This window comes from Jaculus jaculus, chromosome 15 (assembly GCF_020740685.1).
Source record: "Jaculus jaculus isolate mJacJac1 chromosome 15, mJacJac1.mat.Y.cur, whole genome shotgun sequence".
NCBI classification, from domain to species: Eukaryota; Metazoa; Chordata; class Mammalia; order Rodentia; family Dipodidae; genus Jaculus; species Jaculus jaculus.
The window spans coordinates 37643716-37668777 of NC_059116.1; the positions used below are offsets into that span (position 1 = coordinate 37643716).

Consider the following 25062-nt stretch of genomic DNA (forward strand, 5'->3'; position numbering starts at 1 on the left):
TCAGCAGTTCTTCTCATTCTCCTGGATCTCCACGTAGGGCAGTCCCACGGGCCAAGTGTCTCGTGGCCAGTAGTGGACCTTTAGGGTTTGGCCTGGCATCTCGTAGCTGGCGTCTACCAAGGCCATGGTGACGATACCATACGGGAAGGTGATGCTGATGAGGACGTGCCTGTGGGTTGAAGGCACGGACAGTGAGGGGTCAAGGGATGGGGGGCTAGACAGCGACAGGTCTAGGGTGGGAGAGCGGGTAGTGAGTGGATCAGGGATGAGAAAGAATGTAGTGAGAGGCCAAGGGATGCGGGGGCAGATAGAGACAGACTGAAGGAGAGGGCAGTAAGAAATCCAGGAAGGAGGGAGCAGGTGGCGATAGACTGAGGGAGGCAGAGGTAGGAGGATCGCCGTGAGTTCAAGGCCACCCTGAGACTACATAGTGAATTCCAGGTCAGCCTGAGCCAGAGTGAGACCCTACCTGGAAAAATAAAAAGAAATAAATAAAAGCAACAATGGGGCTGGAGAGATGGCTTAGCGGTTAAGCGCTTGCCTGTGAAGCCTAAGGACCCCGGTTCGAGGCTCAATTCCCCAGGACCCACGTTAGCCAGATGCACAAGGGGGCGCACGCATCTGGAGTTCGTTTGCAGTGGTTGGAGGCCCTGGCGCGCCCATTCTCTCGCTCTATCTGCCTCTTTCTCTCTCTGTGTGTTGCTCTCAAATAAATAAATAAAAGTAAACAAAAAAATTTTTAAAAAAGCAACAATGATCCAATATTGAAACTTTGGTTGTGATATTTCAATGAAATAACTTTTTAAAAATGTTTTGTAGCATTTTAAGTGTAACAACTATTTAGTTTGCCTTTTCATTCATTTTAAATTTTATAATTCCTTCTTGGAAAATGTAAAATAATTTAAATAGTATACTTGTAAATTGTAATGATGTAAAATCGATGAATAGGTGTATCTGTGTATATGTACACACATAAATGGCTTTTCTTAAGCAAGGACTTTTTGTGTCTGTATAAAATGTTTTGCATAAAGGTTTACTTTCTTTTTTCTTTAATTTTTTTGTTTTTTTTTTTAATTTTTATTTAAGAGTGACAGACAGAGAGGAGAGAGAGAGAGAGAATGGGTGTGCCAGGGCCTCCAGCCACTGCAAATGAACTCCAGACGTGTGCGCCCCCTTGTGCATCTGGCTAACGTGGGTCCTGGGGAATTGAACCTTGAACCAGGGTCCTTAGGCTTCACAGGCAAGCACCTAACCGCTAAGCCATCTCTCCAGCCTACATAAAGGTTTACTTTCAATAACAGTAAGGAACAATAAAAACATGATAAGTTGTTATAAAAAAAAAAAAAGAAAGAAAGAAATCCAGGGATGAGGAAGCAGGTGGTGACAGATGGAGGGACGAGGAAGAGAGCAGTAAGAAAACCAGGGCTGAGGGAGCAGTTGGTGAGGGGACAAAGAATGAGGAATGAGGGAGAGAGTGGTGAAGGACTGAAGGATGAAGGAACAGACAGTAAGGGGTTGAGGCATGCGGGAAAGGGTGGCATAAGGCCAAGAGATGAGGGAGAAGGTGGCTAGACCTGAGAGCCTCTCCTCGGTTCTTTCATTTTAAATTTTCATTTTATTCTATTTGTGTGTGTGTGTGTGTGGATGTGAGCTCCCCATGCACATGCGTTAAGAAGCCACAGGACATCAGGTGTCCTCTCTCAGTCTTCTATGCTGTTTCCTTGAGACAGTTTCTCACTGAGCCTGGAACCGGCTGCCCCTCAGTGCTGGGATTACAGGCATGCACGGCCCTTTGCAAATGCAGGTCCTCACACTTGCAAGAGAAGCACTTTATGCACTGAACTGCCTCCTCTGCCATCTTCTTAATTGTCATTGTTGTTCTTGTTGTTGTTATGGTTTTTCAAGGTGATATCTTGTTGTACCACAGGCTGATCTGGAATTCACTATGTAGTCTCAGGGCAGCCTTGAACTCACTGTGATCCTCCTACCACTGCTTTTAAAGTGCTGGGATTAAAGGCATATGCCACCATACCTGGCTTTCTTTTTTTTTTTAATTATTTATTTATTTATTTGAGCACAGAGAGAAAGACAGATAGAGGGAGAGAGAGAGAATGGGCACGCCAGGGCTTCCAGCCTCTGCAAATGAACTCCAGACGCGTGCGCCCCCTTGTGCATCTGGCTAACATGGGACCTGGAGAACCGAGACTCGAACCGGAGTCCTTAGGCTTCACAGGCAAGTGCTTAACCGCTAAGCCATCTCTCCAGCCCCTGGCTTTCTTTTTTAAAAAACTTGATTTGCTATTTGAGAGAAAGAGAGGCAGACAGAAAGAAAGAATGGGCATGCCTGGGCCTCTAGTCACTGCACATGATCTCCAGATGCATGTTCCACCTTGTGCATCTGGTTTTACATGGGTACTGGGGAATTGAACTTGGGTCATTTGGCTTTGCAGGCAAGCACCTTAACTACTATACCATCTTTTCAGCCCCTATTTTTTTTTTTTAATTATTAAGAGAGAGACAGACAGACAGAAAGAATGGGCACACCAGGGGCCTCCAACTGCTGCAGACCGACTCCTAGTGCATGTGTCACTTTGTGTATCTGTCTTTACATGGGTACTGGGGAATTGAACCCAGGTCATTAAGCTTGCAGGCAAGCACCTTAACTGTTGTGCCATCTCTGCAGCCCCTTTATTTTATTATATTTATTTATTTATTTTGGTTTTTCAAGGTAGGGTTTCACTCTAGCCCAGGCTGACCTGGAATTCACTATGTAGCCTCAGGGTGGCCTTGAACTCACAGTCATCCTCCTACCTCTGCTTCCCAAGTGCTGGGATTAAAGGCGTGTGCCACCATGCCTGGCTAGTTTATTTATTATTATTTTCTTTTGAGGTAGGGTCTCACTCTAGCCCAAGCTGACCTGGAACTCACTATGTAGTCTCAGAGTGGCCTTGAACTCTTGGTGATTCTCCTACCTCTGCCTCCCAAGTGCTGGGATCAAAGGCATGCGCCACCACACCCGGCTCCCTTTATTTATTTATTTATTTATTTATTTATTTATTTATTTATTTATTTATTTATTTGAGATGGGGTCTCCTGTAGCCCAGGTTGGCCTTAAATGCACTATGTAGCCAAGAATAACCTTAAATCCCTGGCCCTTCTGGCTCCACCTCCTCAGTGTTAGGTTTATAGGTACGTACCACCATGCCCAGTTGCATCACTGGAGATTGAACCCAAGGCTTTATGCATGCTGGGCAAGTGGTCTACGAACTGAGCCAGCCCCAGCCTTCTCCTGAATGCTCATAAACTCTGAGTATCTAAAGGGACTTCCCTCTGCTGTCTAGTACCAGGGTTGAGATCTTGTTCCCTCTACCACCCCTATATCCCAGGCTTGACCTCGAAGCTCTGACAGCTGAACTCTGACCCCACACTCCCAGGCCTGGGAGAGGTGTTTTTACCAGATGCTGTGCAGGTAGAAGAAATGAATCCGTTGCCAGAAGTTACAGAAGAGGCGGTCGCTGATCCAGCTAGTCAGGGCAGTGGCCCAAAGGACCACAGAGACTGAGATGAGGTGCCGGAGGTCTTTATTGCTGGTCCTGGAGATGAAAGGAGATGGGTCCGGAGTCAGGCAGCAGAATCCCAGGAGGCTGATGGGAAATTCCCCCAGTCTAAGAAGAGGAAGCTCAAGGGAGCCTAGGAGAGGGACACGACAGGGATGCCATAGTTTTGAGAATCCCCTAAAGGTGCACATGTTAGATTAGTCTTGGGCTGGGGAGTTGGCCCAGTGGGCAAAGCACTTGGCATCCAAGCATGAGGACCTGCGTTTGGATGCCTGGCAGCCATCTAACTGTCAGGCATGGAATAATGCACCTGCAAGCTCAGTGCTGGGGAGGCAGAGACAAGAGGATCCCTGGGGCTTGCTGGCTAGCCAGCCTCGCCTCCGTGGTGAGCTCCAGGTTCAGTGAGAGACCTTGTCTCAGAAAGAGGTGGGTGGGGGCTGGAGAGATGGCTTAGTGGTTAAGGTGCTTGCCTGCAAAGCCTAAGGACCCAGGTTTATTCCTCAGTACCCACGCAAAGCCATCTGCACAAGGTCTGGAATTTGTTTGCAGTGGCTGGAAGCTCTGGTGCGCCCATTCTCTAGCCGCTTCTCTGTCAAATGAATGTGTGTGTGTATGCGTGTGTATATGTATGTGTGTGTGTGTGTATATATGTGTGTGTGTATATATGTGTGTGTGTATATATGTGTGTGTGTATATATGTGTGTGTGTATATATGTGTGTGTGTATATATGTGTGTGTGTGTGTGTGTTGGTTTTTTTTTTTTTTTTTTTTTTGGACGTAGGGCTTCATTCTAGCCCAGGCTGACCTGGAATTCACTACATAGTCTCAGGCTGGCCTCGAACTCACAATTATCCTCCTATCTCTGCCTCCCAAGTGCTGGGATTAAAAGTGTGCACCACCACGCCCGGCAATAAATAAAATATTTTTAAGAGGTGGATGATCCAGGCATGGTAGTACATGCCTTAGTCCCAGTACTCTACAGGCTGAGGTAGGAGGATCACTGTGAGTCTGGAGCTACAGAGTCAGTTCCAGGTCAGCCTGGGCTAGAGTGAGGCACTGCCTTAAAACCAAAAAAAAGGGGGCTGGGCGTGGTGGTGCATGCCTTTAATCCCAGCATTCGGGAGGCAGAGTAGGAGGATCGCTGTGAGTTTGAGACCACCCTGAGACTACATATTGAATTCCAAGTCAGCCTGGGATATAGTGAGACCCTACCAAAAAAAAAAAAAAAAATGGCATCTGTGGTAGTTTGATTCAGGTGTCCCCCATAAATTTAGCTATCCTGAATGCTAGTTTCTCCAGCCAACGGCAGTTGAAAAATAAAGCCACCTGGAGACAGTGTATTATTGGGGGCGGGCTTATGGGTGTTGTAGCCAGTTTCCCTATACCAGTGTTTGGCACACTCTCCTGTTCCTATTGTCCACCTTATATTGGTGAGGGGGTGATGTCCACCCTCTGCTCATGTCATCATTTTCCCCTGCCATCATGGAGCTCCCCCTCAAGTCTGTAAACCAAAATAAACCTTTTCCCCACAAGCTGCTCTTGGTCAGGTGATTTCTGCCAGCAATGCGAACCTTACTGCAACAGCATCTGATGACACCTGAACTTGTCCTTGGGCCTCCACCTGTACATGCACACACATGCATATGCACCTGCACACACACAAACACATGCATGTGCGCGCGCGCACGCGCGCGCACACACACACACACACACACACACGGTCTGGCTGTTATCCAAGCTTTCCTCAAACCCCTCAGTCTCTCAAGTAGCTGGAACTACACATGTATGTCCTGTGGGAAAACGTGGGGCCTACTGTCTCTCTTATGTGCGAATGTGTGTGTGGCATGTGTTTGTGCATATGTCATGTGTGCATGCATGTGTCCACATGTATGTGGAAGCCATAGGACAACCTTGAGTGTCTTCCTCAGGAACTCCATGTAGACCCCTCTCCTTTCTAGGACCTCATCCTATAGCCCCAGGGGATCCTCCTACCTCTGCCTCCCGAGTACTGGAATTAAAGGCTTTGGCCACCATGACCACCCAGCTGTCATGCTCTTTTAAGGCAAGACCCGTACTGGCCTGGAGCTCACCAATTAGTCTAGCCTGGCTGGCCAGCAAGTCCCAGGAATCCTCCTGTCTCCACCTCCCCAGCACTGTGGATTACAGGCGCACTCTACTATCACACCCGGTGTTTTTTTTTGTTTGTTTGTTTGTTTGGTTTTTTTTGGTTTTTGGTTTTTTGAGGTAGGGTCTTGCTCTAGCTCAGGATGACCTGGAATTCACTATGTACTTTCAGAGTGGCCTCGAACTCATGACGATCCTCCTACCTCTGCCTCACAACTACTGGGATTAAAGGCATACGCCACCACACCTGGCCACACCCAGCATTTTTATGTGGGTGTGGGGGATCCAAACTCAGGTGCTCATGCTTGCAAGACACCCTACCCACTGACCCATCTCCCTAGCCTCTAACCAACCTTATCGCTTTATGACTTGGTTGAGCTCAGGTGTTTAGTAATGCAGGAGCAGAAAGCCAGTGTCTGATGAGTGCTTACAGCAGACCCTTGTTGAGCATTTAAAGGACGCCAGGGACATGTTAGTGTGAGCCTCACAAAGACTTCATAGGTGAGTAAACTGAGTCACGGTGAGGAGTTGATGCCCCAACACAACCCAGAGTTACATAGCTAAGTAAGTGACAGGGCTGGACCCTCAGCCAAACTTGCCTGATTACATACTGCTTGTTTATTTGTTTGTTTTCGAAGCAGGGTCTCACTCCAATCCAGGCTGACTAGGAACTCACTCTGTAGCACCAGGCTGGCCTCAAACTCACGGAGTTCTTTAAACCTCAGCCTCCACTGTGTGCCACCATGCCCAGCCCATATGGCTTATTTATTATTAGTTATTTTTATTATTTTTGTTTTGTTTTCTGAGGTAGGGTCTCACTGTAATCTAAGCTGACTTGGAATTCACTATGTAGTCTCAGGGTGGCCTCAAACTCACTGTAATCCTTTTGACCTTTGCCTCCCAAATGCTGGGATTAAAGATGTGCACCACCACGTGCACCATCACGCCTGACACGCTGCTTATTGTTATTTGTGCATAAACAACAATCCATTGCCGTGCTGATATATTGGGGTTTAAGGATGGGCTAGATGTGTGTGTGTGTGTGTATGTTAGAAAAGGGGGTACATTCTCTGCAGACCCTACCTTAGGACAGTTAAAGGCCAGAATCTATATTTCCTAGCAGCAGAGCCAGGCAGGAAAAAAAAAAAAAGTGTGTTGGGAACCAATAAGAAACCAGTTGTAGCTGGGCATGGTGACACATGCCTTTAATCCCAGCACTTGGGAGGCAGAGATGGGAGGATCGCTGTAAATTCAAGGCCACCCTGAGACTACAGAGTGAATTCCAGGTTCGCCTGGGCAAAAGGAAGACCCCACCTAGGAAAGCAAAAAACCAAAAAAAAAAAAAAAAAAATATATATATATATATATATATATATATATATATATATATATATATATATATATTTGTTTATTTATTTAAAAGTACAGCCTTTAACCCTATTGCTGAAGACTCCCATACTTGGGCTGCAAGGCCACTGAGATCCTGCTGGAACTGAGCTGATAACCTCCTCCATGTAGACCAGCTGACAGAAAGCTGGAAGAAGCCATTCTACATGCAGTTCAATGGGAGAAAGAGATACCACCAGTGAAGATACTCAACAGTGGACACTGCAAGCCTTATAATTGGCCAGCCAGCCCAAATGAGCCAACAGGTGCAATAGTGGCAGATCTGTCATGGTGGAAACCAACTGCCCTCCAATTGGACCGGAGGCCCGCTCCATGGGGGGGGGGGGGAACATATCCCTGATACTGAAAAGTTAAAACAGGGGTAGTTATGAGCCCTAGGAGTGTAATATCTGCTGATGTCTGGAAAAATGTATATAGTATACTTATCAAACTGCCCAGTAAGGACTTCTCTTAATATTTATACCCTTACATTAATGCTACTCTCACTTTTGGTAGAGAATCTTCTCTTTTCAGATGGCAGTGACCTTGGGATGACTCAGAAGGTATCATAGTGCTGGAAAGAAGTGACTGGAGTACTGAGTAACATCTCGATCACACCTTCCAAGGCTCAGGGTCTAATGTGGAAGAGGTGGCGAAAAGAATGTAAGAGCCAAAGGAAGGGTAGGACTCCTTACAATGTGCTCCCTCCAGAAATAAAATGGCCTGGATATCCATGACCTCATAGTGCCTGACACTACCTACACAAGACCATCATAAGAGGAGGAAAAGATCATGATACCAAAATAAAAGAGAGACTGATTGAGATGGGGAGGGGATATGATGGAGAATGGAATTTCAAAGGGGACAGTGGGGGGAAGGGAGGGTATTACCATCGGGTATTTTTTATAATCATGGAAAATGTTAATAAAAATTGAGGGCTGGAGAGATGGCTTAGCGGTTAAACGCTTGCCTATGAAGCCTAAGGACCCCGGTTCAAGGCTCGGTTCACCAGGTCCCACGTTAGCCAGATGCACAAGGGGGCGCATGCGTCTGGAGTTCGTTTGCAGAGGCTGGAAGCTCTGGCGCGCCCATTCTCTCTCTCTCTCTCTCTCTCTCTCTCTCTATCTGTCTTTCTCTCTGTGTCTGTCGCTCTCAAATAAATAAATTAAAAATAAATAAATAAATAAATAAAATAAAAATTGAGAAAAAAACTTAAAAAGAAGAAAGTTACCTTAAATATATACTAAAATAAAATGAGAAACCAAACTGACACTTTAGGAAATATCTCTATAACACACATAAAAGTCAAAATGAAGTAATTGAAGAACAAAAATATGCAAAGAATACAGAACAAAAGAAATTATTGGAAACTGCCAGTGAACAATGACAAATTACATACAATGGCAAATTCATCAAGATTGCAAGATACCTTTGGCAAAAAAAAAAAAAAAACTCTCAAAGCCAGAAAAACATAAAATGATAAATTTCAAAAATTGAATTTAAAAAATTGTTATATTATTGATATTGATATATTATAGTATATAAGATTATTATATACAGAAAGCTATCCTTTGATGTCAATGGAGAAATAAGGACTTTCCAAGATAAAAAAAGAAAATGTTAATAAAAATTGAGAAAAATAAGATAAAATTATAGTTACCAGCCGGGCATGATGGTGCACGCCTTTAATCCCAGCACTCAGGAGGCAGAGGTAGGAGGACTGCCATGAGTTCAAGGCCACCCTGAGATGACAGAGTTAATTCCAGGTCAGCCTGGACCAGAGTGAGACCCTACCTCGAGAAACCAAAAAAAAAAAAAATTATAGTTACCAAAAAAAAAAGTGTGTACCACCCAAAAAAAAAAAAAAAAAAAAAAAGCACAGCCTTTACCCAGTTTTCTAAAGAAGTAAGTGTTAGCATCAAAATGCAAAAATGAAGTCACCCCATGGTTTCTACGTGGCTTAGCCAAGCGTTCACTTGACCAGGGGCTTCCAGTGAATTTTGGCCAGTGGTTCCCAGTTAGTCTAACCATGTTTTCCAACATAGTGAACCACCAGTGGATTGGCCAGTGGCTTCCATGGGGGTGGGCAATGTGCAATTCCAGTAGGAATCAGTTGGAGGAGGGTTCCCTAAACTCCCTATTGTCCTTGCTGCCTCCCTGTGGGCACCTCAGGCTGGCTGCATCCAGCCACTGGAGGTGGCAGGGGCTGCCGCAGGGGCATGGTCCGTGAAGGGCGTCCACTGAGAAGGCTGTGATTCTCCCACCTCGGTTCCTGAGCGCTGGGATTACAAACAAGCACCTCCCTGCCTGCTCGCTCCAGCTCTGGCAGCGGCTCCCTCCTTCCTTCCCCTTGAGGCACATTTACCTTAGGCCTGTGGCTGCTCAGAGGACCCTATCTTTATCAGCAAAAGGATTCAAGAAAAAAAAAAAAAAGTACTCTTGGGTTTGGAGAGATGGCTCAGTAGTTAAGGCGTTTGCCTGCAAAGCCAAAGGATCCTGGTTGGACTCTGCAGGATCCACGTGAGCCAGATGCACAAGAGGGCACGTTCATCTGGAGTTCATATGCAGTGGCTGGAGGCCCTGGCGCACCCATTCTCTCTCTCTCTTTCTCTCAAATAAATAACTAATATATTTTTTAAATTTTTTTTTATTTTTATTTATTTGAGAGAGACAGAGAGAGAGAGAGAGAGAGAGAGAATGGGCACGCCAGGGCCTCCAGTCACTGCAAACGAACTCCAGACGCGTGCGCCCCCTTGTGCATCTGGCTAACGTGGGACCTGGGGAACCAAGCCTCAAACCCGGGTACTTAGGCTTCACAGGCAAGGGCTTAACGGCTAAGCCATCTCTCCAGCCCTAAAATATATATTTTTTAAAAGAATCTTTCAGCTGGGCGTGGTGGCACACGCCTTTAATCCCAGCACTTGGGAGGCAGAGGTAGGAGGATCGCCGAGAGTTCGAGGCCACCCTGAGACTACAGAGTGAATTCCAGGTCAGCCTGAGCTACAGTGAGACCCTACCTCGAAAAACAAAACAGTAATCTTTCTACCCAATTCTTCTCAGTTGGCCCCATTTAATAGCCCTCTTTCTTGCTGGGAGAGACCCAGGATGGGTTAAAAAAACGTAATTATCAAATGAACTAAATCCTGAACAATTTAAGGGTGAAATTATATGATATCAGGGGATTATGTAGCATATATTTTACTTGCAAAATGTGGGTGACTCTGGTGCTGTGTAATGGTGCATGGAAATTCAGAGAATTATCTTTGCATGCATATGAAAGGGGTAAGAATTGAGCTTGTAGTGTGTGCCTATCATCCCATCACCTGAGAGGTGATACCAGAACCAGTTCAACGTCTTCCTCAGTAACACAGTGAGTTCAAGGCCAGACCAAAGAAAAGAAGAAGAAGAAAGAAAAAGGAATGAAGGAAGAAAGGCAGAAAGGAAGGAAAAGAAAATTAAAGAAAAAGAAAAGGACAAGATTTTCATTCAGAGTAGGTTTTGAATCAAGGCAAGGCCCATGTGAACTTGGGGTAAAGGTCCCCTGTGTAGCAGCTTGGAGTCAAGAACTCAGGACCTGGAACAGCAGATAAAGTGGTTAATCTGGAGATTTCAGAAGCCCCTCAGCCAGGCATCTGAGGTCCAGGTATGAAATACAGACCCCTGCAGGCTATGTGCACCAGCCACGCCCCCAGCCCTCACTGTGGGTTCTAGGCTGTCACTCTACCTCTGACCACGCCCCCAGCCTCACTGTGGGTTCTAGGCTGTCACTCTACCTCTGACCACGCCCCCAGCCTCACTGTGGGTTCTAGGCTGTCACTCTACCTCTGACCACGCCCCCAGCCTCACTGTGTGTTCTAGGCTGTCACTCTACCTCTGACCACGCCCCCAGCCTCACTGTGGGTTCTAGGCTGTCACTCTACCTCTGACCACGCCCCCAGCCCTCACTGTGGGTTCCAGGCTGTCACTCTACCTCTGACCACGCCCCCAGCCCTCACTGTGGGTTCCAGGCTGTCACTCTACCACTGACCACGCCCCCAGCCTCACTGTGGGTTCTAGGCTGTCACTCTACCTCTGACCACGCCCCCAGCCCTCACTGTGGGTTCCAGGCTGTCACTCTACCACTGACCACGCCCCCAGCCCTCACTGTGGGTTCCAGGCTGTCACTCTACCTCTGACCACGCCCCCAGCCCTCACTGTGGGTGCTAGGCTGTCACTCTACCTCTGACCACGCCCCCAGCCTCACTGTGGGTTCCAGGCTGTCACTCTACCTCTGACCACGCCCCCAGCCTCACTGTGGGTTCTAGGCTGTCACTCTACCTCTGACCACGCCCCCAGCCCTCACTGTGGGTTCTAGGCTGTCACTCTCCCTCTGACCACGCCCCCAGCCCTCACTGTGGGTTCTAGGCTGTCACTCTACCTCTGACCACGCCCCCAGCCTCACTGTGGGTTCTAGGCTGTCACTCTACTGCTGACCACGCCCCCAGGCCCTGTGTTACCTCTTGAACTCCTGGTGCACTAGGTACAGGATGTGTATGGCAACACTATTGAGAGCGTAGGCGTTGATGGTGGGCTTCAGGAAGGACAGGAAGGTGCTGATCACAGAGATGATAATGACCAGGTAGGTAAAGTGTACCCTGGGCAGAAGAGAAGGTGGATGGATTCTGGCAGCACATTCTGGAGGATGAGGTGAGATCACTGTGCGGCCCAGGGGATAAGAAGAGGGAAGGGCTCCGCAAGCCCCCTGGGCTCAGGAGCGGCTTCTAAGTCTCCCCAGGTAGACAGAGAGACAGGTCAAGGGTCCCTGGGAGCCCGAGGGCCCAGGCAGAGACTGAAGGGAACACATTCTGCATAGAATGAACACAAGGGTCCGCAAAAGCTCCAGGGCCCAGGTGAGGTCAGGAGGACACTTAGGAGTACATGATGTGCTCCAAAAAGGGATAACAGGGCTGCAGAATTGCAAAGGGTCCCTGGGACCCAGAGAAGCCTAAACTTGGGGTCCTCAGGTGGTCATCACTCCAGGTAGCTCAGAATTTGGATTAGAAGGCAAAACAGGCAGCTATCTGGAAGCCCAGGTAATTCAGGCTTGGAGTTGATCTTTGGGTGGTCAGAGGAGGGACCCCAAAGGGCCAGGGTGAGAGGAGCAGGCAAGCTCAGGTAGTGCCACAGAGGACAGGGCTCAAGCCTGCCCTGTCCTCACCGCCCGCTGCCTCACCTGCTCCCCCGCAGGAAGGAGGGGTAGTAACAGCGGGGCATCCACAGGCTGTAGCTGCTGGCCAGCAGCCAAAGGATGGAGATCTCGTCCAGTAGCTGACCCAGGAAGCTGAGTGTCATGTGGAAATACATGGAGAACAGACCTGCAGGACAGAAGCAAGGTGGTCTAGAGGGTTGCCTGTGCCCATGCCACCTGCCCACGGGCACAGACCCCCCACCTACCTATGACCATGAAGAGGAGTGAGATGTAGTAGATGCCACTGGTGTACCTCTGGGCGTAGGGATGCATTAGAAACATCATGAGGGGACCGAAGATGAAGAAGAAGATGTTGCTGAACTGGAAGAGAGAGATGGGGATCAGGTCCGATGGGAGGGAGGGCCACCTAAGCTCACCCATCAGCCAGTCAACCACCTACACCTTCTAGGCAACTAGAGAACCTATCAGGCAGCATTCTAACTGATCCTTTCCGTTTTCTTTTTTACACGTGTGAGTGTGCAGTGCATTTGCATGTAGGTGTGTTCATCTGTTGGTGGGTGCACATATGTGCGCATCGAAGGTGGAGGCCAGAGGTCAGTGTCAAGTGCTCTTAGTCTCCATCTGGTTTCTGCATGTGTCATGTGGTGCATGTGTGGGGAGAGGGATATGCACGTGTATGTGCCCAGTCAGCATCCTGTGTGCTCCTGTGTGGTGCCCCTCCATCTCTCTTCTACCCCTTCTTCAGCCAGAGTCTCTTATTAATTCTGAAGCTTGCTAGGTTTTTTTGTTTTGTTTTTGTTTTTCATGAGCCCTAGCAATTCTCTGGTCTCTGCCCCCTACAAGACTGGGTTTGCAGACATGTGTGGCTGTGCTTAGCTGTGTATTGTGGGTTCTGGAGATACAAGTGGTGTGATCTCTCAGGCCTCCTCAGGCTCTCAGGCTTGCACAGGAAGGGTTGTTAACCACTGAGCCCTCAACTTTATTATTATTTTTCAAAGTAGGGTTTCACTGTAGCTCAGGCTGACCTGGAATTCACTATGTAGTCTCAGGGTGGCCTCCAACTCATAGCAATCCTCTTACCTCTGCCTCTCAAGTGCTGTGACTAAAGGTGTATGCCACCACATCCAGCTCTTGTTTGCATTAAAAATATACATATATATTTGTAGTTGGGCAAGGTGGCACATGCCTTTAATCCCAGCAAATGGGAGGCAGAGGCAGGAGGATCATCATGAGTTCAAGGCCACCCTGAGACCTACATAGTGAATTCCAGGTCAGCCTGAGCTACAGTGAGACTTTACCTCGAAAACCAATATATATATTATACTTGTAAGTCAGTAAGAGCAGTGGAGGCGTGGTCAGCAGTAGAGTGACAGGCTAGAACCCACAGTGAGGGCTGGGGTGTGGTCAGTGATAGAGTCCCTACCTAGGGAGAATGGGGGTGTGGCTCAATGCTGAATGTTTATCTAGCGTGTTGAGGTCCTGGATGTCTCCCCAGCACTGGAAGAAAACCAAGCCTCACTGGCCTGCAGCTACCACGCTGTGCCTGTGGAGGTGGGGGGAGGAGAACCAACCTTTTGGGTCCCTGAAGTCAGTGAACATCACCTGATGCCGCCTTACCCTTTCTCCTCATCCCTGAAGCTCCAGTTCCCACCACCCACACCTGCCCTCTGTCACATATTACAAACACACCTGCTTCTATTCTGTACAGGCTCAGGGATTTGGGTTCTGGGTGGGGTACCAAGAGCCACACCAGCCACAGGACATGACTGACTTGTCCGATTTGTAAGGAGTGTGATTGTTAGCCACTCAGCACGAGATAACCTCACAGCCCTGTGGTTGAGACACACTGGGACAGGCACTTGAGTACTGGGTGACCCTGAGCAAGGAACTTAGCCTCTCTGCGTCTTTATTCCCCCTTTGGTAGAGGACGTGAGAGAATTTACTTTAGGCTGAGCACGCAGGCCCACCTATGAGCCCAGCTCTGTGGATGTTGAGGCAGAAGGATGGCAAGTTCCAGCCCAGTCTGAGTTACATAGTGAGACTCGATGTCAAAAATCAGCCTGTATGGAGCTAAATAGAGCATTCTCAAAGGAAGAAATACGAATGGCATATAAGCATCTAAAAAAATGTTCTACGTCACTAGTCATCAGGGAAATTCAGACTAAAACTACATTGAGATTCCACCTCACTCCTGTCAGATTGGCCACCATCATGAAAACAAATGATCATAAATGTTGGCAGGGATGTGGAAAAAGAGGAACCCTTCTACACTGCTGGTGGGAATGCAACCTGGTCCAGCCATTGTGGAAAACAATGTGGAGGTTCCTAAAACAGCTAAAGATTGATCTACCATATGACCCAGCTATAGCACTCCTAGGCATATATCCAAAGGACTCATCTCATTTCCTTAGAAGTACATGCTCAACCATGTTTATTGCTGCTCAATTTATAATAGCTGGGAAATGGAACCAGCCTAGATCTCCCTCAACAGATGAGTGGATAATGAAGATGTGGCACATTTATACAATGGAGTTCTACTCAGCGGTAAAGAAAATGAAGTTATGAAATTTGCAGAAAAATGGATGGACCTGGAAAGTATTATACTAAGTGAGGTAACCCAGGCCCAGAAAGCCAAGCGCCACATGTTCTCTCTCATATGTGGATCCTAGCTACAGATGATTGGGCTTCTGCGTGAGAATGAAAATACTTAGTAGCAGAGGCCAGTAAGGTAAAAAGGAGACATAAAGGGAAGAGAAAGGAAGGGAGGAAGATACTTAATAGGTTGATATTGTATATATGTAATTACAATGATTGTAATGGGGAGGTAATATGATGGAGAATGGAATTTCAAATGGGAAAGTGTGGGGGTGGGGAGGGAGGGAATTACCATGGGATATATTTTATAATCATGGAAAATGTTAATAAAAATTAAAAAAAAAATCAGCCTGGCCGGGTGTGGTGGCACACGCCTTTAATTTCAGCGCTCGGGAGGCAGAGGTAGGAAGATCACCATGAGTTTGAGGCCATCCTGAGACTACATAGTGAATTCCAGGTCAGACTGGCCTAGAGTGAGACCTTACGTCAAAAAAAAAACAAACATAAAATAAAATAATAATCCAGGGAGGGAAGCTAGGGAGTGGCTCAATGGATGAAGCACTTGCTGTGCGGGCACCGGGACCAGAGTTCAGATCTCTGGCAGCCATGTAAGATGCCAGGCATGGTGGTACACACCTGTGATCCCAGTGCTAGAGATGGAGACTGGAGGAACTCTGGGGTTCACGGTCTAGCTGAATCAGTGAGCTCCGTGTTCAGTGAGAGACACTTTCTCATAAAATAAGGTAGAGGGCTGGGGAGTTGGCTCAGCAGTGAAGGCACATGCTGGCAAAGCCAGAGAACCCAGATTCAATTCCCCAGTACTCACTTTTAGCCAGATGCACAAGGTGACACATGTGTCTGGAGTTCATTTGCAATGGCTAGAGGCCCTGGTGTTCCCATTCTCTCACTCTCTATCATCTGCCTCTCTATCTTTCAAATAAATAAATAAATAAATAAAATGTTTATATTTTTAAAAAGAAAAGAAGCCGGGCGTGGTGGCGCATGCCTTTAATCCCAGCACTCGGGAGGCAGAGGTAGGAGGATTGCCATGAGTTCAAGGCCACCCTGAGATGACAGAGTTAATTCCAGGTCAGCCTGGACCAGAGTGAGACCCTTCCTCGAAAAAAACAAACAAACAAAAAAAAGTAAAAAGAAAAGAGAGCTGGGCATGGTGGCACACGCCTTTAATCCCAGCACTTGGTAGACAGAGGTAGGAGGATGGCCATGAGTTCGAGGCCACCCTGAGACTACATAGTGAATTTCAGGTCAGCCTTGGCTAGAATGAGACCCTGCACACCACACACACATATGAATTGGGTATGACGCACCTGCCTGTCATCCCAGCACTTGGGAGGTGAAGGCAGGAGGTTCTGGAGTTCAAGGAGTTCAGCTATATGAGACCCTGTCTCAATACAAAACAAAACCATCTGTCCACTCATGGCAGAATGGATGGCTGAAGGAGTCTTGGTCTCTTAGCAAAGACCTTCTTCAGACTTCTTGTAACCTTGACTATAACAGGGTATGCATCTTCCTTTCCCAAAGAGCAGTGGAGTGCTAAGGCAGAGTTTTCTGTTTATTTTTGTTCCCTCTGTGCTCCCCTAACCCAGAACATGCCTTCCAAGCTAATGACAGGGAGATGACCTCTCGATCATTGTACTGTCGACTTGGACCCTCCATCTTCCCCAGGAGACCAAGGGTGGGAAACCACTAACCCTCGTAATTCCAAAGGAGACAAGGGGCCCAGGAGCAACCATGGCAGATGCGTCTTCAGTCATCTCTCCATGGACAGACATCATGGGGTCCCCCTCCTTGCTGCTGTGGCTGGCGGGCTGGCTGGGTGAACCCTGTATTTAATTGTATTTTCTCTGTCTAGGGATGAGAAGGAAGCCAGGAAATCCTCTGTGCTTGAGTCTTCTTCTCCCATGTGATGTAGAGTAGGTCCATCCACTGCATGCAGCCAGAGGCTCAGAGACAGCTGGCTCTCCAGCCTGGGTCACAGAGCATTTGAGAACTGCCCAGAAGTGGTCAACAGCTAATGTTTTCTGGAGGAGGGGCGGTTGAGGAGCAACTGGACTGCTAGCAGAACCAGAATTAAGACACTGGGTTCCCATACGCCCTGGGCATTAGGGAGCTTTAAAAGTTCCATCCGGGTCTAGAGAGATTTCTCAGTGGTTACAGGCACTTGTTTACAAATCCTGAAAGCCTGGGTTCAGTTCCCCAGTACCTACATAAAGCCAGATGCACAAAGTGGTGCATACGTCTAGAGTTCGTTTGCAGTGTCAGGAGGCCCTGGCATACACATTCTCTCTCTGTCTGTCTGCCTGTTTCTCTCGGTCTCTCTCTCTCGCTCGCTCTCAAATAAATGAATATGAATATTTAATTTTTTTAAAAGTTCCAAAACATATTGCTGAAGACTCCACATACTTGGGCTGCAAGGCCACTGAGAAATCCTGCTAGAACCAAGCTGATAAACTCCTCCATATAGAACAGCTGACAGAAAGCTGTAAGAAGCCATTCTACATGCAGTTCAATGGAAGAAAGAAAAATCACCAGTGAAAATACTCAACAGTGGACACTGCAAGACTTATATTTGGCCATCCAGGCCAATTGAGCCAATGGGTACAATAGTGGCACATCTGTTATGGGGAAAACCAACTGCCCTCTAATTGGACTGGAGGCTCGCTCCATGAGAGGGAATACAGCCCTGATGCTGTAAACTTAAACAGGGGTAGTCATGAGCCCTAGGTGTGTAACATCTGCTGTTGTCTGGCTAAATGTATATGCTATGCTTATCAAACTGCCCAGTAAGCACTTCTGTTAGTACTCACACCCTTATATTAATGCCACTCTCACTTTGGGTAGAGAATCTTCTCTTTTCAGATGGCAGTGACCTTGGGACGACTCTGAAGGTATCATGGTGCTGGAAAGAAGTGACTGGAGTACTGCATAATATCTCTATCACAACTTCCAAGGCTCAGGGTCTAATGCAGAAGAGGTGACAGAAAGAATGTAAGAGCCAAAGGGTAGGACTCCTTACAACATGCTTCCTCCAGACATAAAATAGCCTGCATATCCATGACCTCACCATGCCTGACACTACCTACACAAGACCATCATAAGAGGAGGAAAAGATCATGACTTGAAAATTAAAAGAGAGACTGATTGAGATGGGGAGGGGTTATGATGGAGAATGGAGTTTCAAAGGGGAAAGTGGGGGTGAGAGAGGGTATTACCATGGGTATTTTTTATAATCATGGAAGTTGTTAATAAAAATTTGGAAAGAAAAAAAAGTTCCAAACCAGGGCTGGGCGTGATGGCACACGCCTTTAATCTCAGCACTAGGGAGGCAGAGGTAGGAGGATCGCTGTGAGTTCAAGGCCACCCTGAGACACAGAGTGAATTCCAGGTCAGTCTGGAGTAGGGTGAAACCCTACCTCAAAAAAAAAAAAAAAGTTTCAACATTACAACATTCCGGGCCATTGTGGAGGCTCTTGGTTTCCCACCAGGAATAGATGGTAAGACCCTTTTGCTAAAGACTCCATATACTTGGGCTGCAGGGTCAGAGAGAAATCCTGCTAGAGTTGAGCAGAAAACCTCCTCCATGTACACCAGCTGACAGAAAGCTCGAAGAAGCTACACTGCATGTAGTTCAAAGGGATAGAGAGAAATCACCACTGGAGATACTCAACATTGGACACTGCAAGCCTTAAATTTGGCCAGCCAGGCTAAATGAGCCAATGGGTACAATAGTGGCACTTCTGTTATGGGGGAAACCAGCCACTCTCTAATTGGACTGGAGGCCCGCTCCATGAGAGGGAATACATGACTGATACTGAAAACCTACGACAGGGATAGTCATGAGTCTTAGGGGTGTAATGTCTGCTGGTGTCTGGCTAAATGTACATGCTATGCCCACCAAACTGTGTGGTAAGCACTTCTCTTAATGTTCATGCACATATATTAATATTAATGCTACTCTCACTTTTGGGTAGAGAAGCTTCTCTTTTCAGATGACAGTGACCTTGATATAACTCAGAAAGCACCATAGTGCTGAGAAGAAGTGACAGAGGAGTGCTCAGCATGGAAATATCTCTATCACATCTTCCAAGGCTCAGGGTCCACTGAAGAAGAGGTGGTGGAAAGAATGTAAGAACCAAAGGAAGGGTAGGACTCCTTACAACATGTTCCTCCAGACATAAAATGGCCTGGGTAGCCATGAACTTGCAGTGCCTGACACTACCTACACAAGACCATCATAATAGGAGGAAAAGATGATGACAGCAAAATAAAAGTCTGGGCAAGGGGTATGATAGATAGTGGAGTTGCAAAGGACAAAGTGGGAGAAGGGAATTACATGAGTTATTGTCTATACTTGTGGAAGTTTGTTAATAAAAAAAAAATTTTAGGGACTGGAGAGATGGCTTAGCGGTTAAGCACTTTCCTGTGAAGCCCAAAGACCGGGTTTGAGGGTCAATCCCCAGTACCCATGTAAGCCAGATGCACAAGGTGGCCCATGCATCTGAAGTTTGTTTGCAGTAGCTGGAGGCTCTGATGCACCCATTCATTCTCTCTCTCATTCTCTCTCTCTCTCTCTCTCTCTCTGTCTCTGTTGCTCTCAAATAAATTAATAAAAATAAACAAAAAATATTTTAAGGGGCTGGAGAGATGGCTTAGCAGTTAAGGCATTTGCCTGCAAAGCCAAAGGAACCCAGTTCAGTTCTCCAGGAACCCACATAAGCCAGATGCACAAGAGGGCATCTGGAGTTTGTTTGTAGTGGCTGGAGGCCCTGGCATGCCCATTCTCCCTCCCCCCTCTTCTCTATCTCTCTCATATAATAAAAAAAGTTCTACCTGATCCATTCAAAACTCTCCTAAGTGGTGATAAGTGGTGAGCCATCCAGAAAGGGCCACCAGGCCAGTGTAAGCAGGTGCAGATCTGTGATGTCGCCCTGTGTCCCATTGAAACCAGCCCTTCTACACCCTTGACATCTGATTCTGATTTGGATGCCCACCTGCAAAAGTCATCCAGGTGGAGGCTGGAGAGACTTCTCAGTGGTTAAAGCACTTGCCTTCAGGGCCTAACGACCCAGGTTCGGTTTCCCAGTACCCATGTGAAGCTGGATGTACAAGGTGGTACATGCATCTGGAGTTCATATGTAGAGGCTAGAGGTCCTGGCACACTCATCCTTTCTGTTTCTATCAGTCCTTGCACGTTAATAAATAAAAAATATTTTATCGCCATGAGTTGGAGGCCACCCTGAGACTATATAGTGAAGCCAGCCTGGGCTAGAATGAGACCCTACCTCGAAAAACAAATATATATATATATATATGCCTTTCTTTTTTTCTTTTCTCTTTTTTTTTTTGTTTTGCTTTGTTTTTCGAGGTAGGGTCTCACTCTGGTCCAGGCTGACCTGGAATTAACTCTGTCATCTCAGGGTGGCCTTGAACTCATGGCGATCCTCCTACAGCCTCCCGAGTGCTGGGATAAAAGGCATGCGCCACCACGCCCGGCTTTTTTTCTTTTCTTCTTTTTTATAGAGCACAGATTTTTTTTTAATGTATTTATTAGAAGGAGAGAAAGTGAGAGAATGGGCATGCCAGGACCTCTAGCCACTGCAAATAAACTCCAGACACATGTACCACCATGTGCATCTGGCTTAAGTGAGACCTGGAGAATCGAACCTGGGTCATTAGGCTTTGCAGGCAAGTGCCTTAATTGTTAAGCCATTTCTCTAGCCCTTTTCTTTTTTAAAATTTTTATTTACTTATTTACTTAAGAGAGAGAGTAAATGGGCACACCAGGGCCTGCAAATGAACTCCAAACACATGTGCCACTTTGTACATCTGGCTTATGTGGATCCTAGGGAATTGAACCTGGGTCCTTTGGCTTTACAGGCAAGCACCTAAATTGCTAAGCCATCTCTCCAGCTCATCTTTTTAGTTGTTGTTTTTGTTTTGCTTTTTTCAAAGTAGGTCTCACTCTAGTCCAGGCTGACCTGGAATTCACTATGTAGTCTCAGGGTGGCCATGAACTCTCAGCGATCCTCCTTTCTCTGCCTCCCGAGTGCTGGCATGACAGGTGTGACAGCTCTTAACAGTGGCACATGATGTCTGCAGAACGTCTCCAGCCACACACTGGGTTCCAACAGTATCTCTGCCTCCGTGTCACACTCCCATTTACTTGCTACAGTTCCAGGTGACTCAAGAGTCACTTTGCATCTAAATTTTGTTGTGTGTTGGGATAATATCTGAGGTAAAACTCTCCCAGGTGTAGTGACTCACTGAGGGGTGGAGTGCCACCTGTAAAGTCACCTCTACGCACAAATTCAAGTTCCCTGTAGAAAGCAGACATAGGCAATGTGCTCTCATCTGCCACAAATAAATTCATTGCTCTCTTTTTCTTTTGGAAACAAGGTCTCATACTGGAGCCCAGGCTAGCTTGGAACTCACTAAGTAGCCAAGGCTAGCCTCAAACTCTTGGCAATCCTCCCGCCTCAGCTTTGCAAGGGCTGAGATGGCAGGCATGAGCCATCATGCCTGATTCCCACCAATAAAGTTTTATTGGTATACAGGCTCACCCACATTAGTTTTTATCCATCACAGATAGGGCCTGAAATGCTTGCAACAGAGATGCCACATTTAGAAAGATAAACATATTTAATGGGTGGCTCTGTACAGAATAAAAGACTGCACCCCAACGCCTTGAATATGTTATTACCCAGCAGTTCTTGCAAAAGGCAGGTCTCAGAATAATGAGTTCTTCCATAACTACTTTCTAATAATTTTCCTGCTTCACTGGAGGTTTTCTCTTCTTTCTTTTTTTAAATTTTGTTTTGTTTTGTTTTTCAAGGTAGGCTCTCACTCTAGCCCAGGCTGACCTGGTATTCACTATGTAGTCTCAGGATGGTTTCAAACTCAGGGCCATCCTCCTACCTCTGCCTCCGGAGTGCTGAGATTAAAGGTATGTGCCACCACACCTGGCTATGGAGTTTTTGATTTTTACATTTTATTTTATTTACTTATTTGCAATCAGAGAGAGAGTGTGTGTGTGTATGGGTGCACCAGGGCCTCCCGCCACTGCAAACAAACTCTAGACGCATGTGCCACCTTATGTATCTGGCTTCCGTGGGCACTGGGAAATTGAACCCAGGTCATTAGGTTTTATAGGCAATCACCTTAACCGCTGACCTATTTCTCCAGCTGCTTTTTTTTTAAGCAGGCTCTCCAGCCCAGCTAACCTGGCAACTCATTCTGTAGTCCAAGCTGGCTCCTTCCACTCAGCCTCCTGTGTGCTGGGATTGAGGGTATGTGCCACCATGTCTGCTTTCAAGGTCCACACTTACAGCCAGCCTTTGGGAAGCTTATGCAGGAGGGTTGGGAGTTCAGGGCCAGCTTGGCCAAAGAGAGAACCTGTCTCAACAAAAGCAAAACAAGATTCAAGTGTATTCTCATCAGAGACATTTAAACCTTGTTTTGTGAAACAACAGATAAATATGTGGAAATGCAGGTCCTGACTGCTGAGGGTGGAAACCCTCTTTCCTAACACTTGTACCTTAGGCAAGAGACCTACACACTCCCAGTGGCTATTTGCTTTCTAGTGTGCTTCCATCAGAAATAGCTGAGGAGGGGCTGGAGAGATGGCTTAGCAGTTAAGGCACATGCCTGCGAAGCCTAAGGACCCAGGTTCGGTTCTCCAGGTCCCACATAAGCCAGATGCATCTGGAGTTTGTTTGTAGTGGCTAGAAGCCCTGATGCACCCATCCTCCCTCCCTCTCTCTCTTTCTCTCAGTCTCTCTCTCTCCTTCTCCCTGTCTGTAATAAATTTAAAAGAAAGAAAGAAATAGCTGAAGAGGAAAGGCCGGGTGTGGTGGCGCACGCCTTTAATCCCAGCACTCAGGAGGCAGAGATAGAAGGATCACCATGAGTTTGAGGCCATCCTGAGACTACATAGTGAATTCCAGGTCAGCCTGGGCTAGAGTGAGATCCTACCATGAAAAACAAACAAAAAATAGCTGAAGAGGCTGGCTATGGTGACATACAGTTTTAATCCAAGCACTTAGGAGACTGGTATAGGAGGATCACTGTGAGTTCAAGACCAGCCTAGGTCTACAGAATGAGTTCAGGTTAACCTGGGTAAGAGCAAGACTCAACCTTGGGGGGAAAAAAAGAAAGAGAGAGATAAAAAAGAAAGAAAGGAAAGAAAGGAAAGGAAAAGAAAAGAAGAAAAGAAAAGAAGAGAAATAGCTGAGGAGGGTGCTTGGTCCAGGCCTGCCTGAGCACCCAGCTGGGGCTGCAGCTGAAGGGATGCTTTTTAGTGCCTTCTATGGGGTCTTCCACCTGGGGTGGGCTGCCCACAAAACATTCTGGATCATAGAGAATTCTGGGAATGGCAGCAGAAGAAATGTAGCTCCCTCAAACATTTCAATCTCACTGAGGGGCATGTCCAGCTCATCCATTACTTAGATGAGGTAACAAGGACCATGAAGGAAACAGGGAGAAGCAACAGACTGTGAGGATCCGAGTCTCACTCACACCCCAGCTCCGGGGAAGCCACTGGGCCAGAGACAAGAGGGTCAGAGAAACTCCATGGAAGCCTGACACCAAATTCCACTTTTTTTTTTTTTTTAATAGGACTTAGTGCCTACAAAACCTAAGGACCCATGTTCAACTCTCCAGGTCCCATGTAAGCCAGACACACAAGGTGACACAAGCGTGCAAGGTCACACATGTGCACAAGATGGTGCATACCTCTGGAGTTTGATTGCTGGGTCTGGAGGCCCTGGTCTGCCGGTTCTCTCCCTGCCCCCCATAAAACGTAAAGGCCAGGTGTGGTGGCGCACATCTTTAATCCCAGCACTCAGAAGGCAGAGGTAGGATGATCCCGGTGAGTTCGAGGTCAGTCTGGGACTACATAGTGAGCATAGGCCAGTTCAGCCTGGGCCAGAGTGAGACCCTACCTCGAAAAAAAACCACACAAAAAAGAAAGAAAATGAAACTAAATATGTAGCAATTAATACTCACTAAGTTAATAAAATAGTAAGAAGCAAACAAGTAAATCTATGCATCTAGGTGTATCTATTCCTTGGACTTGCCAAGGTGAAACCGTATGCCAACAGCGGGACGATTGACACACATCACTCAAGCTCCCAGAACCCATGTTGAAAGCGACGTGAACCTCAGTTGGCGACTCCCCATGCTTTCTGTTGATGAGATGAGATTGTTGGGTAAGACCTGAAGAGTGAAACACTTGGCACCCAGGAGTCACTCAATAAAAGCCAAGATTGGGTGTGGTGACACACACTTGTCAATTCAGCATTCAGGATGCTTAGAGGCCAAAGGCTCCGAGTTGCAAGCCATCGTGGGCTATGTAGCAAGAACCTGTGTCACAAAGACAAAAGAGGGGGTAGCCAAGTGTGGTGGCGCACGCCTTTAATCCCAGCGCTCAGGGAGGCAGAGGTAGGTGGATCACGGTGAGTTTGAGGCCACTCTGAGGATACATACTGAATTCCAGGTCAGCCTGGGCTAGTAAAAGACCCTACCTCAAAAAAAGGGGGGTGCAGAGTGGGGAGACCAAAGCAAAGACTGTATGTGTCCTCCTAGGCGAAGTGGCCTTATCTCTTCCATACTGTGCCTGGCGGTAACACCCCCCGCCCCTCCCTTCGCTCTGGGTGCTGGCGCTCAGACCCAGGACCCTGCGGGCAAGGTAAGCTCTCCACTGCTGAGCCCCAGCCCGCCTCTCAGGTGTTCTTTGAAAGGAGATGATCCCAGGAAAACAGGGACATGTTGGTCATCCTTCTGTGGTGGTACAGATGAGAACAAGACAGACATGGTCACCTTCTCCAGAAAAACCTCCCGAGAGCTACCATCACTGACTCACATGCCCACTCTGGGTCTCCCTGGAGCTGCCCATGCACCCCCCACCGCAGCACCATCCCCAGGTCTATGTCCAAATAAATGAATGAAAGTTGGCACTCCTTGATGAACCAAGCCACACACAGCAAACTGCTCAAAGAAATGCCTTGGCGAGGATGTGGAAGAGCTGGGTTTTAAACTGTCATGCAGGTGAGCGAGACTTCTCCGCCCACCCACACCACCGCATCCCAAGGCAGCGCTTACCGTGTTGTAGAACTCGGCCACCAGCTCTGAGTGCTGGAAGTTGCTTTCACACCAGTCCACCTCGGAGCTCTGGTAGGCGAAGATGCTGGGCAT

At 47.3% G+C, this 25062-nt stretch overlaps 1 protein-coding gene across 1 annotated transcript; it reads right to left on the minus strand.

The window, feature by feature from the left end:
* Window positions 1-25062, minus strand: Acer1 (alkaline ceramidase 1). The gene is made up of 6 exons (XM_004655001.1): window positions 24970-25062; window positions 12501-12615; window positions 12280-12421; window positions 11564-11701; window positions 3456-3593; window positions 1-169 (listed from the first exon to the last, which is right to left on the minus strand). The coding sequence occupies exons 1-6, from the start codon at window positions 25060-25062 to the stop codon at window positions 1-3; spliced, it is 795 nt and encodes a 264-aa protein (XP_004655058.1).